The 13093-nt window shown below is 49.0% G+C and overlaps 2 protein-coding genes across 2 annotated transcripts; both read right to left on the bottom strand.

Annotated features, from left to right (window-relative positions):
* Positions 1-3228: 3228 nt before the first annotated feature.
* Positions 3229-4151, bottom strand: GPX1 (glutathione peroxidase 1). Its single transcript, NM_001308652.1, is given in 2 exon segments — positions 3229-3822; positions 3893-4151. Coding segments are annotated over 2 exon segments (588 nt in total). The 5' UTR covers positions 4115-4151; the 3' UTR covers positions 3229-3456.
* Positions 4152-6596: 2445 nt separating this feature from the next.
* On the bottom strand, positions 6597-11778 carry RHOA (ras homolog family member A). Its single transcript, NM_001303210.1, is given in 4 exon segments — positions 6597-6779; positions 7257-7387; positions 8930-9050; positions 11620-11778. Coding segments are annotated over 4 exon segments (582 nt in total). The 5' UTR covers positions 11776-11778; the 3' UTR covers positions 6597-6605.
* Positions 11779-13093: the final 1315 nt, after the last annotated feature.

The raw sequence follows: 13093 nt of genomic DNA, 5'->3' as shown, positions 1-13093 counted from the left end.
CGCCATTTTGTGGCCCCGCCCGGGTGACCGGAAGTGGTGGGGGCGTGGTTCGGCGGTCTATGGGCTGGGGCCGTCTCTGTGTTCCCTATCGCTGGGCTTTATGGCCCCCTGTTCAGGGTGCGGGCCTGGGGGCGAGGGCCTTCAGATTGAGGGAGGAAGAAAAGAGAGGGCAGAGCTGAGCAACGAGGGGAGCTCGTAGGAGTTGTGAAAGTGTCCCTGGAAACCGCCCTTCAGGGAGATTGTGGTGCTTGTGTGTTACACATGCAGAGGTTTCTCAGAGTTCTGTTACGTATCACATAGTACACGGCCTCCTGTTTCCTTGGTGCAAACATTCAGCAGAACTTCCTTTCTCCTTGGTACAGAGACACAGCTCTCTGTGTTACCTAAACAAACTGCAGGGCAGGGCAATCCATCGAATGTCAGCAAGCTTTAAGAATACTGCCACAACTCGTGTCATGGGTGTGTTTTACAGTGAGTCAGCTGTTCTGAGGCAAAGCACGCATGGCTGAGCTCTGTTTCCTAATAGGAAACAAAATCGTCTGGTTTGTAGGGCTAAGAGAGCAGGGACTTTCAGGCACCACCCAGCTGTAGGCAGGTGTTTCCTCCTGCCTGCCATAGCAGTGACCAAAAACTGACTGCAAGTTCTCTGGAAGTTTGTGTGTGCAAAGTTTGTGGTGCAATGCAGCTCATTAGAAAGGAAAAAGGAGTTATAAACAGCGGAAAGAGCTTTTAACAGGCTGAGGAATAAAGGGCTTGTTTTATTCTCCACTTGATGGCATTTCTGTTGTGTAAATGCTTCTGAATGCCGTTGTTCCATGATTGAGGGTTATGTCCTTGAGGCTGATGGGCAGAATGCTGGGGAAGCCAGGAGATAAAGGCAGGATAGGACGTTTTTATTTGCAGCTAGTTCACACTCTTGACTGTGTCCTATCTGAACTTGTTTAAAGGTTCAAGGAGTTGATGGCAGCTTAGAAGGTCACCCTGATCATGAGGGGAAGGAGGGGCCAAACACACTGGGAAGGGGGAGAGCTGGGGCTGATAGATAGAGGAATGGAAGAGCAAGGTGGGCACTGGCAAAGGAGCAGCTGTTAGCAGATACATGTTTTTACAGTAGGAAGGTGTAGGAGTAGGAAGGTATAGGAGTGTAGATAAGATACAGAAGGGGCAATGTCCTCAGGCCACAGAATCATTGAAGTGCATTACCTGCAGTAAAATGTCTCTTTCCCACGTGGTTCCAACACCTGATAGTGTTGGAGTGCAGGAGGCTGCACAAGAACTGTGCTCTTTAGTGTGTGTCACCAAGGAATATTTCCAAGATGCCCCTTCCACCACCATCCGCTGTCTGGGTGTGATTAAAGCAGATGGGGAATGAGGCTGAGAGGCTTTTACCTGCTTTGCACACTTACTGCTGGGACTGCAGCATGCTTACATTGGGATGGTTTGTTTTTCTGCTGATTTTCATCCAAGAGTAGCATCACCGCTATCATTCTGCTGGTGTGCATCTGTCCTGGAGCTCCCGCTTTGCTTTTCTGCCAGTACAGCCCTGGCAGCCAGGAGATAAACAAATCCCTTGGCCATTAACACAGAATGAACACTGTGTACAGCTCCAGCAGGCAGCTCTCCCACTTGGGGAATGATCCCTTTGTGGGGCTGCCCTGGTGCCCTGTTCCTTGCAGCTGTAGGACTCTACAGAGGCTGCAGACAGTGGGAAGTGGCAAAGCATGGAGTGCCCTGCAGGGGCTTCTGCTCACACGTCTTGAGTCCATTGAGCCAAGATTGAGGAAATGCCACAGCTCACATCGAGTAAGATTTTTAAACACAATGCAATGAGCTCCTGCTGCCCGTCAGCCACTGTGCTTTCAATGTATTTCCACATCCTACACTAATTAGGGAAGCAGATTTAACTGCAAAATGAATGCACCAAATGAAGCAGCTTCTGCTCCAGAGGTGAAATGAGCCACTGAAAACATCCTGTTTTTTTAAACAAAGTTAAAAAGTTAAGGAAGTTAAGAAATAGCCCGGTGAGAGTTGTGCAATCTGAGCTGAAATCTGGATTATTCAGGGATAGCGGTAAGCAGGGTGGAGCTGCCTGCAGGCTTTGCCTTAACAACAGGGCCAGGAGGGGCCTTGGATGTACTTGCATTCATGAAGCAACTAAGAAACGAACAGGGAAAAAAATACATAAATCCCAAAGTTAAGTGGTTTTAGTTATGAAAACAACGCACAAGTGATAGAGCTTGAAAGTGTTGTGCCTTCCCAAGGTGCTGGTATATGCTTGAACTCCGCAGTGTAGCACCATGTTTACACTCAGTGCTTCGAAGGCCTTGTAAGGGTTGATTGTACAGAAACTGTGAGATATCTGGAGTGAAAACTGACTGCAGGAGGACCCGTGCAGTGAGCAAACGAAGTTTGGCACATGCTCATGGCTTCCAGGGGAAAACAACCCCAATTTCGGCATTCAGCTGCAAACCCTGTGTAGCTGCCCAGGAACAATGTCAGGGTCATTGCAGCTCCACAGAACACCTGTCAGATCAGTGCTTGTCGGGAATCAGAAACGTGGCAGCAAAGGAATTGAAACAACAAAATGCCATAGCCCAAACCCCAGCTCACTCACACTTTGCAGTATTGCCTACAATTCTTGTGCCCGAGGGACAACAGCGATAATCAGAGGTGAGGCACAGCTTCTGCAGAAGTAGTCAAACAGGCTGGGAACAAAAGAACTGGTTCTCCAGGTTGATCCCCACGTGCATGGGCTGGGGCTGCAAGGTGACCCGGGCTGAATGCAGGATCACAGAATCACGGAATCTTTATCCCCAACTGCCCACTCAGCCACATCCCTCAGTGCCACATCCTCACATTTCCTGAACACTTCCAGGGTCAGTGGCACCACCAGAGGTGTACATCAGGCTGCCTACAACACAGAACGGTGCCAGGGGACTGCTGGGCAGATAGGACAGCAGCACCACACACACATTGCTCCAGCTCTGGGTCTCCTTGGGGCATCCACTGATGCAAGACGAAGAATGGGCGACCTCGGGCAAAGGCTGCTCCTCCGCAGCCCCTCGGTACAGAAGTCACAAGCCGTGCAGTGGCTGCCAGCTGCCTGGGCACGGCTCAGCCTGCCCCAGCCTGCACGCAGCCAGCCCGCACCCAGGCAGAGTGTGCACCCAGCCTTTGGCCATCTGCTGCCACCCTGTTTGTCCCGACTCACCCAGATTCACCACGCCGTAGCCTTAAAGCAGATTTTTTCTTTATTCAGAGAATCCCACACAATTACCCACACTCATGTGCAGCTTCCCCAGGCTGAGTTCCCCCAAACATTTCACACGCAGCTTTGAAAACATCGGGCGCACTTCAAGGATTTGGAAGATGCGCCGTCACGAGCAAAGCCTGCACGGACATTGGGGGGTCAGCCAGAGCAGCGGCCCTTCGTACAACGCAGGTGCAGGCTTTCCTTTATTGCAGAGCCTCCTTGGGCACCTTCTGGAGCAGCAGCTCGATGTCGTCCTGCAGCTTGATGGTCTCGAAGTGTCGGCTGTAGCGGCGGAAGGGAACGCCGTCGGGGCCCACGAGGAACTTCTCGAAGTTCCAGGAGACGTCGTTGCGGCACACCGGCGACCAGATGATGTACTGCGGGTTGGTCATCAGCGCCGAGGGGTCGTCGTGCGGGAAGGGCAGCGCCTCTCTCAGGAAGGCGAACAGCGGGTGCGCGCCCTTCCCGTTCACCTCGCACTTCTCGAACATGGTGAAGTTGGGTTTGAAGCCGTTGCCGGGCCGCACGTACTCCAGCGAGCGCAGGATCTCCTCGTTGGTGGCGTTCTCCTGCGGGGAGGAACGGCCCCGTGAGCTCCCGGCCGCGCTGCCGCCCCGCCGCCCGCCGCCCGCTCCATACCTGGTGCCCGAATTGGTTGCAGGGGAAGCCGAGCACGCGCAGCCCGCGGGGCCCGTAGCGCTGCTGCAGCTCATTGAGCTGCAGGAAGTCGCGCGTGGTGGTGCCTCAGAGCGACGCCACGTTGACCACCAGCAGCACTTTGCCCTGCAGGGAGCCCAGCGCCAGCGGCTCAGCCGCGCCCAGCGGCCGCCCCGAGACCCCCGCCAGCCGCGTTGCTGCCATGGCCGCTCCGCTCCTTCCTACAGACGGACGGACACACAAACACCCCACCCACTCCGCACCGCTTGTGTCCCGCCTCAGCTCAGGCGTGCACCGCCCGCCCCTTCCCGCGCCTCTCTGCGCTGCTTGCGGCAGAGCCGGGCAGGGCTGGGGGTGCTGGCGGTGCTCGGGAGGGGCCGCAGCACGCACAGAGAAACGCAGCGCGCTTGACTTGGAAAGGACCTCCCAGCCCCACCCCTGCCGTGGGCTGGCCGCCCTCCAGCTTACGCTGCCAGGGCCCCTCCGTGGCCTGAGGCACCTCCAGGGGCGGCACCCGCGGCTGCGGGGCGGCTCTGCGGGCGGGGGATGGGATCAGACGTGGGGTAACGAAGGGATCGCTGGCGGGGGAAGCGCGGCGGCAGAGCCGCAGCTCGTGAGCCGGAGGGGCGCGCAGCCCTTACTCGGAACCCCGAGGGCGATGAGCGGCTGTAACGGCGGCTGTAGCGCGCTGCAAACCGGTTTTGCTCAACTCATTTAAAAAAGGAAGAAGAAAAAAACCTCCACCCCAAAAAGGGAACAGACGGCAACGAGTAAGCTCAGTAACAGCGGCGGACGAAATCCCCACGGGCAGCGCAGCTGCTGGGAACTTCCTGCTCTGCCGCTGTGTCACCCCGGGCCGGGGGCAAAGGACTGCATTTGCGTGTCCAAAATAGTGCCTGCCCTCCCCCCCCTTCAAAAAGCTAATGGTATTTTGTAGGATTCGGCCTGGGTGCAGCTCGGTGCTCCCTTCCACAGGGCACTGACACAAACCCAGCTCTGCTGGCAGGGGCTCTCAGCTCCACAGCAGCTGCTGGAAATACCAACACGGGCACAGATGCTGCAGCACATCTCAGCCCGGAGAAGGCTGAGGGGTGACTTCATTGCAGCCTTTCGGTACCTAAAGGGAGCCTAGAAACAGGAGGGGAATCAACTCTTTGAAAGGGTAGATAACAGCAGTACAAGGGGAAACAGTTTTAAGTTGAAAGAAGGAAGGTTTAGGTTGGATGTCAAGGGGAAATTCTTTACTATGAGTGGTGAGGTGCTGGAACAGCTGTCCAGAGAGGCTGTGGATGCACTCCCTGGAGGTGTTCAAGGCCAGGTTGGATGGGACCCTGGGCAGGTATTAGATAGAGGTTGGTGGCCCTGCCTGCGTTGAGGGGGTTGGAGCTTCGTGATCTTTGAGGTCCCTTCCAACCTGGGCCATTCTGTGATCTCTGTGCCAGGCAGGGTGAAGGATTCCTCCTCCATGGGCAGCACTTACCAGGAAAAACACACAAAGCATTTGCAGCTGTTCCACAGCCACACCGAGAACGATTCTTCTGGTTCAGGTTGTCGGACGCTGGGCCAAAAGCCCGGAGTGAGCAATACAGACACCAGGATACAGGGAGCTTAGAAAACTGCCTTTATTCTATTAGTTGTTGGAAAAATGAAAATACAGAAAGTTTAGTTGGCTGCAGAACAGCAAGAAGTTCACAGGTTAGGAGTCTGATCACTACATGGTAACCAAACTTACACAAAAAGTTTCCTTTTTTTTTTATTTTTTTTTAATTTTAGTTTTGAAACTGGGTCCAGCAATGAGCTTAAGGCAACTGAACAGTTCAGAAGCTTTGAGTGTGAGCAGGCTGTCTTTTCTCATCCCTACGGCACGTCATGGAAAAAACTCCTCCTGGCTGTGCAGACCACTTGGATCATTCCGGTGGGTCAGACTCTTACAAATGAACAGGGGAAGAGGATCAGCTGCTTTCCATTGGACTTTATTTTCAAATACAGTTTCTTAAAAAACCCAGAACACCTTAACGCAGAGGTTACAAGTAACAGTATTAGGAAATCCAATTATACAAAAAATACTACATCTAAGCTGGGGTAAATAGATTTATTTTTGGTAACATACATTTAAACTGGCACTAATTACACAGTAACTAAAAGGTAACTAACATGAAACCACAGAACCCTCACTTTTCCTTAGCTGAATGGGACTTGGTCATTTCAGAGTGATCACATTTTCAAATGTTTTACACCACCGATGAAAATCAGACCTTCCTAAATGTGATAGCACTGAAGCTACGCTTCGTTCCACATACAGCCATTAACTGTTGTACTCAATTAGAATAGGACGTTAGTTATTAAGTAGTTACAGACCAATCCTCTGTGTTGACAGCTTTTTCTCTTTCTAGAAAGAAGAAAGAAGATAGAGAATTGTCTTCAATTAGCGCCTGGCATATCCTGTGAGTGCAGAAAAGGTTGGTTAGAGGAATGTTGAGGTTAACCTTGGGTGCACAGATGAATTTGATGCAGATTGTTATAAAAATCATGGTTGGCTTCTAAATACTGGTAGCAAGATGACTCGATTTTTAATCTCTTAAGTAAATTATAGATAATGAAAAAGGCCAGTAATCATACACTAAGATTAATAAACAGCACTTCAAAATTACTCAAGTGCAGGGTGCTGCTTTGGCCATCTTCCTCTGGCCACACTTTATAAGAGAAGGCACCCGGACTTTTTCTTGCCACGCCGGGCTTGCAAAGCAGCTCTAGTGGCCATTTCAAACACCTCCCTCACACCGTCTTTGGTCTTTGCCGAACACTCCATATATCCAAATGCACCGATGCGGTTTGCCATATCTCTTCCTTCCTCAGGTTTGACAGGCTCCTGCAACAACACAAAGGAAAGTTAAAACCAAGCAATGTGCTCAGGAAGGAGCTGCACTGATTGCTTCAGAACACACACCACTGAAGCCATTTCCTTTTACAACCTGATCACAAAGTGCTCACTGTGCAGCACACAGCAGGCTGCTGATGCCCACTCGATGCTCTGGGCACAACTGAGATGCACTTTCATAGAATGGCCTGGGTTGAAAAGGACCTCCAAGATCATTGAGTTCCAACCCCCTGCTAAGTGCAGGTCGCCAACCAGCAGCCCAGGCTGCCCAGAGTCACATCCAGCCTGGCCTTGAATGCCTGCAGGGATGGGGCATCCACAGCCTCCTTGGGCAACCTGTTCCAGTGCCTCACCACCCCGTGTGAAACACTTCCTCCTAATGTCTATCCTAAACATCCTCTGTCTCCCTTTGTCCTATCACTATCCACTTTCTTCATGTCTTGTTAAAGCTCTCAGAAAGGAACCTGCCTGCTTCATTTTGGCCAGCTCTCGTCTTGTGTGCTCGTCATTCCTCAGGTCCTTCTTGTTTCCTACCAAGATGATAGGCACGTTGGGACAGAAATGCTTCACCTCCGGGGTCCACTTCTCTGGGATGTTTTCTGTTAAACAAAAAAAAAAACACAAGTGTAAGCACACCAAAACCCAGTTCTGGGGCTGGTTTTCTTGTAAAGCTTCTGCCTGCTGACTTGCAGTAATGACCTAAAACACACTGATGCCCTTATTCTACTTTCCACACCAGGTGCAAATAAACCTGTTCTGGTGATACCAAAAAGACAAGCTGATGGACACTCAAAATTTTGGTTTCTCTATGTCTCTCAGTAACCACTTGACAAGGGTTAGCACAAGATTTCAAAGAAATCAGAATGCTGATGTGAAGAGTAATGGAATGTTTGGCCTTTATCTCCAGAAGCTAAAGACAGGCACGACCCTGCAGTGTAGCTTTTTACAACACCCAAAAACCAGTATCAAACCACCGCCATGAACTCCACTCAGTGTCACTCTATGGACTAACTACAGATGCACAGAAACAAACACTGTGCCACTCATCAGTAAGGCAAGGCAAGAAATCAGAACAACCACCAGGCATTATCCCACTGGCAAAGTGTTTCACACCTCCTTTCTGTCTCCTTGTTTATTCCATAGACAACTCAGGGAGGAAGGATTTACCCATAAGATAGATTAGAGGAGTAGGGAGATCTAGTGAGACAGCTCCCAAATAACCACCAGTGAACAAATGCCACTGGTGACTGATCTTTGCAGAAAATCACTTGTTTAAGAAAATGTTACCACAAAATATGTGGCTGGGAGGCTACACTGGATGCAGTAATTACCATTTTAACTGGGACAGAAATCAAAGTTCAAGAGATGTTCTGAGTCCTTGCAATAGGAGGTACTCTACTTCCTTCTCCCCCTCTTCAGAACTGCCTTTTTAAGATCAAACACATATTTATACATCAGTCTTATATATCAAACACCAAACACTTCAGCCCTGGGCTCTACACAGGAGGTGCCACCTGATACACAAACATCTGTCTCATTTGGAGCTCAGAAATCTTAAGTCAAGCAGCTGTGTTCTCTTCTCTGCCACAAGCAGGTGCCACTCACAGGAAAGCAGAGCAGGCCATAAACCCTCAGCCTATGCAATCCCTTCCACCAGTGAGAAAGCCTCTCCTCCCCCATCCTGAGCCCTCTCCAGGTCAGGTTTCTTCCCCACCATGCAGAGAAAGAGAACTCTGTGTGTTTAGAACCTAGTAATTGGGAGTGCTTCAAATCAAACTCTCTCCTAAATAAAAAGTGTGTGCTGGGGGGGGGGGGGAGGAGGGAAGAATGACACAAAGCTAACTTTTCCCATTTACCAAGGAAGGGAGTTGGTTAGTTTTCCTGGATATAGTGTGATCTTGAGCATGTAAGAACCTGCCATTTTCAAGGAGAAATAATAATAATAAATCAAAGTGCCAATCTGTATTGCAAGGTTCCTTAAAGATCTTAATTTATGAAAACCATACATTGCAATAAAGGCAAATTTTGAAGCCAGGAATGCTCTCATTGCAGCACGTGAGAATACCTTTTTAAGGAATGATTTCCAAAGGGAATACAGCAACGCACAGAAGCAGTTTTTCATTTAATACCGACCTACTTACCTAAACTATCAGGACTATCGATTGAAAAACACATAAGTATAACATCGGTATCTGGATAAGAAAGCGGTCTAAGTCGATCGTAGTCTTCTTGTCCTGCTGTATCCCACAAAGCCAACTCCACCTGCAGCAGAAAGACCAGGGCAGTCAGCCACGTGATAGGGAAGCTGTGATTCTGGAGCAAGTAACCCAAGCATAGTGCACAAGGTATTCCAGTCAATACCTCTCAGGAGGAGAACAGAACTTTGACAACAGAACTATTAGAAACTGCCTGTCCCATAACCCCAAATTGATTTCTTGCAGCTTATGAGACCTCCCCTTACATCCACGCCTCACGTCAGTTCTCTGAAAGGCCTCGAATGCTACCAGCAGAAAAGCAAGATGGGGATTAAGGGGACCCAGCTGCACAGGGCTGAGAAGCCATTCGATAGGCATTCCAGGAATACCAGCTGTCAGCAGAAGAGGACTCTCTAAGTATAAACTTTTTAGGATTATGCATATTTTCAATTGGTTTACAGCTGGAACCCGTAGTGACAAAAATGTCAAGCTAATACCTATTTGTGCACAAATTCTTACAACTCCACCTGAGCAGAAATGTAAGCTTGCCATTTGCTTTGGAACACAGCTGGTTTGTGCACAAAGCTTCTTGTGAGCGATTTTATTCGGTTCTGAGTAACGTTCTCGGTATTTACACTTCTATTTTACTCTTCTCCTTTAGACTCCTAGGTTCCAAAACTGCAGAAAAAAGTCCACAGCAGCTCAAATAGAGACAGACAGAAGTGGAACTCAAATGTGAGCTTGAACAGGCAATGCAAACGTCTGTAATGCTGTAAAGATGCAATGCCTTATTTGCAGACATACAGAACACCGTGACATAAATATAGGAGAATGACTCCTCAGAGCAATCACTGCATTCACAGCTGCTAATGTGAATTTGGTGGCAAACACTCACACTTTTTACAGAGGTATCTGCTGCAGGTTCCCTCACATGATGCTCATATCAGCTCCTTCGCACCGTCTGAACAAACACATCCCACAGCATCACCGTTCTCATGTGGCACTGTGCATTTCTGGGAATGCTTTTCTAAGAGGACAGCAGGCATGCATCCCTGAGACAGTGCAGCCTGAAGCACTGCTCCACTGCAGCTTTTGTAACCAAGTTGTCAGAACACAAAGCGCTTGGATAAAATGTCATCTGCTTATCAAACAGGCACTGACATTTCCACAGCAGAAAACGCACTGCTCGAGCTACTCGTGCCATTTTTATCTAGTGCTGGTGGCACAGAGCTGCACACAGCTGGAATGGCACAGCTCTCTGGCCCACCCACTGAGAGACGCAGGGATTCAGGCAGAAGGGAGTGAGGCCATGTGATTGGGTGATAAGAGAGAAAAAATGAACGTCAGATGTATTTTAAACAACAATTTAAGATCTTGTATCTCAGATACGATAGAGCAACTGTAGAAATTGTAATTGTGGAGGGAAATGTGTCTTTATGCTAGCCTAAAAGGATTTCTTTTCTATTCTATCCACACCATAAGAGAGAAGAGCTCTTTTCAGACTTAGATAGCATAAAGTGTAATGACTAAAACAATAATTAATCCATACTTCTGACAGTAGGAAATCAAATGTAACAGAACACCCATAACTGGCTCTGATCTTGGCCCAAATCAGAACTGAAACTAAGCAGCTCCAATGAACATCACTGCACCTGAACTACAAGTGACAGGAAAGTATTCTGACTGTGCCTGAACCTACAGTGAAGGGACAGTGGAGGAGGCACAGGGGAGCTCAGCACCACAACCTGCCACAGAAGACCAGGAAGGTCAACTGTGTGATAATAAACAGACACGTGTCATGCTTGCCAAAATTTTGAAAGTAGTTGGCCTTTTGAGGTACAAGGCTCCAGAGTACACTGCAAAGTGCCTGTTTTACACAGCAAATGCCACTCAGTGTGACACAAATGCAGAATGCAACGTACTTGGCTTTCAGATTGCAGACTTCTGAAGGCTGGTTCCTGTAGCAGGGGTATGGGGGGTTTGTTTGGCAAACAAAGGGACTCAGAGGTCACATAAATTCAAAACTGCTCTTCAAAGTATTGAAAATAAAATGTATGAGCAATACATTCACAAAAGAACTAAAAATGAAGCTTGGTGAGCACGCCTGGCTGCTAAGATCTGCATTCTTGCAGACAAGTAGGACAGATGCTGATGAACACTACAAAAATGAAATCCCTTTGAAGTCTGCCAGTCATCTGTTCCAAAGAGGATTCTGCACGTTGCCAGGAGCGGGTAGGAAAAAATACTGCTCCAGAAACTTGTCTTTGTCCTCACAACTGCAGGACCCGATCAAGGCAGGGCTGCCCTTTTGCAGCCCCAATGTGTTGGGGCCTGGTGTTCTCAGCACATCTGTGCTCCAGCACACCAAATTTACCTGCCAGAACTGCTTCTTTTTCAGAATCTCAAATTGTAGGGGGTTAAAAATATGTTGTAACAAGAAATACGCTGTAAACAGACATTGGATATGAGCAGGGCAGTATTTTTACTGCATGCAAACAAGATCTATTTAAAAATAAATCGACAAAATGGGTACTAAAAGCACCTGTACTGCCCACTTATTAAAGAAGCATGCTGATCTCTACGGTGTTCTGAATAAATGCACGTTCATTTTGATTACCGTAAGCATGTATACATACCTGCTTTCCATCCACTTCAATATCTGCTACATAATTTTCAAAGACGGTGGGAACATAGACTTCAGGGAACTGGTCTTTGCTAAACACAATCAGCAGACAGGTCTTTCCACAGGCACCATCGCCCACTATAACCAGCTTTTTTCGAATGGCTGCCATAGCTGAAACACAAGAGGACAACTTATTAATCCTTCCATCGCAGCTTTTATTTGAGATGCTAATAATTAGCAATTGTTACATTTCCAATCAGCAAGAACTTCTAAATCGAGTCTCTCTGCTCAGTATAGAGACACATCTGGATAAACATCCCCATCTTTTTAAGAAAATCATCATGCTGGTGAGGCACCGGGCATGGAAGTGGCAGAAGGGAATGGAAATCAGCATGTTTTAGCACTGTCTTGCCTGATCTGGAGTTTGAGACATGAAACTCCACAGAAACCAAGAGAGCACATTCTGAGAAGCGTGTTTTAGACAATCCAGTGAGCAGCACTTCAGTTTGAGGACACTGACACTCTCCCCAGGCTGAGCTGTCCCAGCGACCCAGTGCCAGAAGGCTTGGTGAGTCACTGGGGCTGGGAAGTGCCCTACTGCCACGTCAGAGTGCTCACAGAAGGATCTCCAGGTCTCAGCCCGCTCCTCCAGTTACAGGCAGCACGCTGCAAAGGGCTGGGAAGCACACAGCTCACTCCTGGATGGCACGGCCAGTAGCTCCTTGTGGGCTGCTGGGATCTCTGCTGCTTCCTCCTGGAAGCATCCCCTCAGTAGCAGTCAAAAGAACAAAAGGAAATGGCAGAAACTGCTAGGAAAGCAACAGAAGGACAACATAGTATCAAGAATGGAAGGAAAGCTGGAAGAGGTTTAACAAAAGCTGAAGTCAGGGTGGGGCTGAATGAGATGACCATGCTGGAGTTGGCAAACATCTACAGAGTCAGGAGTGGCCCAAACAGTGTGGATAGACACTGACTGCTTGTCATCACTTCCCACAGATGACTATGAGGGAGTGATACAAAGGCAGCAGAATGGAGTCCAAGCCCACCAGAGGGCAACAGGGACCTGGGCAACTCCAGCAAGGGGATGTGGGCACAAGAAACGCATGCGGCCCTAACGGAGACTGGGCAGTTTGTGGAAGCAGCTTCCTGCACAGGTTCAAGAATGCAGAAACTACACCTGAATTAGAAAATCCCTGCATCAGAAAGTTCTCTGAGACTGAAAGTCCTTGGAAGCACTGTATATACACATACATACTTCTCTTTTCTCCTCAGACATTTATTTGTTCCCACTGCAGGAACGAGACAGATATAAGGAGGGGCTGGGCTGCACGGGAACGGAACAGGACAGAACCACACTGACTTCCTTCTGCATACAGGGAGGGCACTTTGGGGGCACCCTGAGACACCCCACAAAGCTTCCCAGCCATGGAGCCAACAGCCACACTGCCATTATACCCATTTTATGACCAACTGCACACTCCCAGAGG

Source organism: Meleagris gallopavo, chromosome 14 (genome assembly GCF_000146605.3).
Source record: "Meleagris gallopavo isolate NT-WF06-2002-E0010 breed Aviagen turkey brand Nicholas breeding stock chromosome 14, Turkey_5.1, whole genome shotgun sequence".
In the NCBI taxonomy this organism is placed as follows: Eukaryota; Metazoa; Chordata; class Aves; order Galliformes; family Phasianidae; genus Meleagris; species Meleagris gallopavo.
This window is presented reverse-complemented; position numbering and strand designations above follow the sequence as displayed.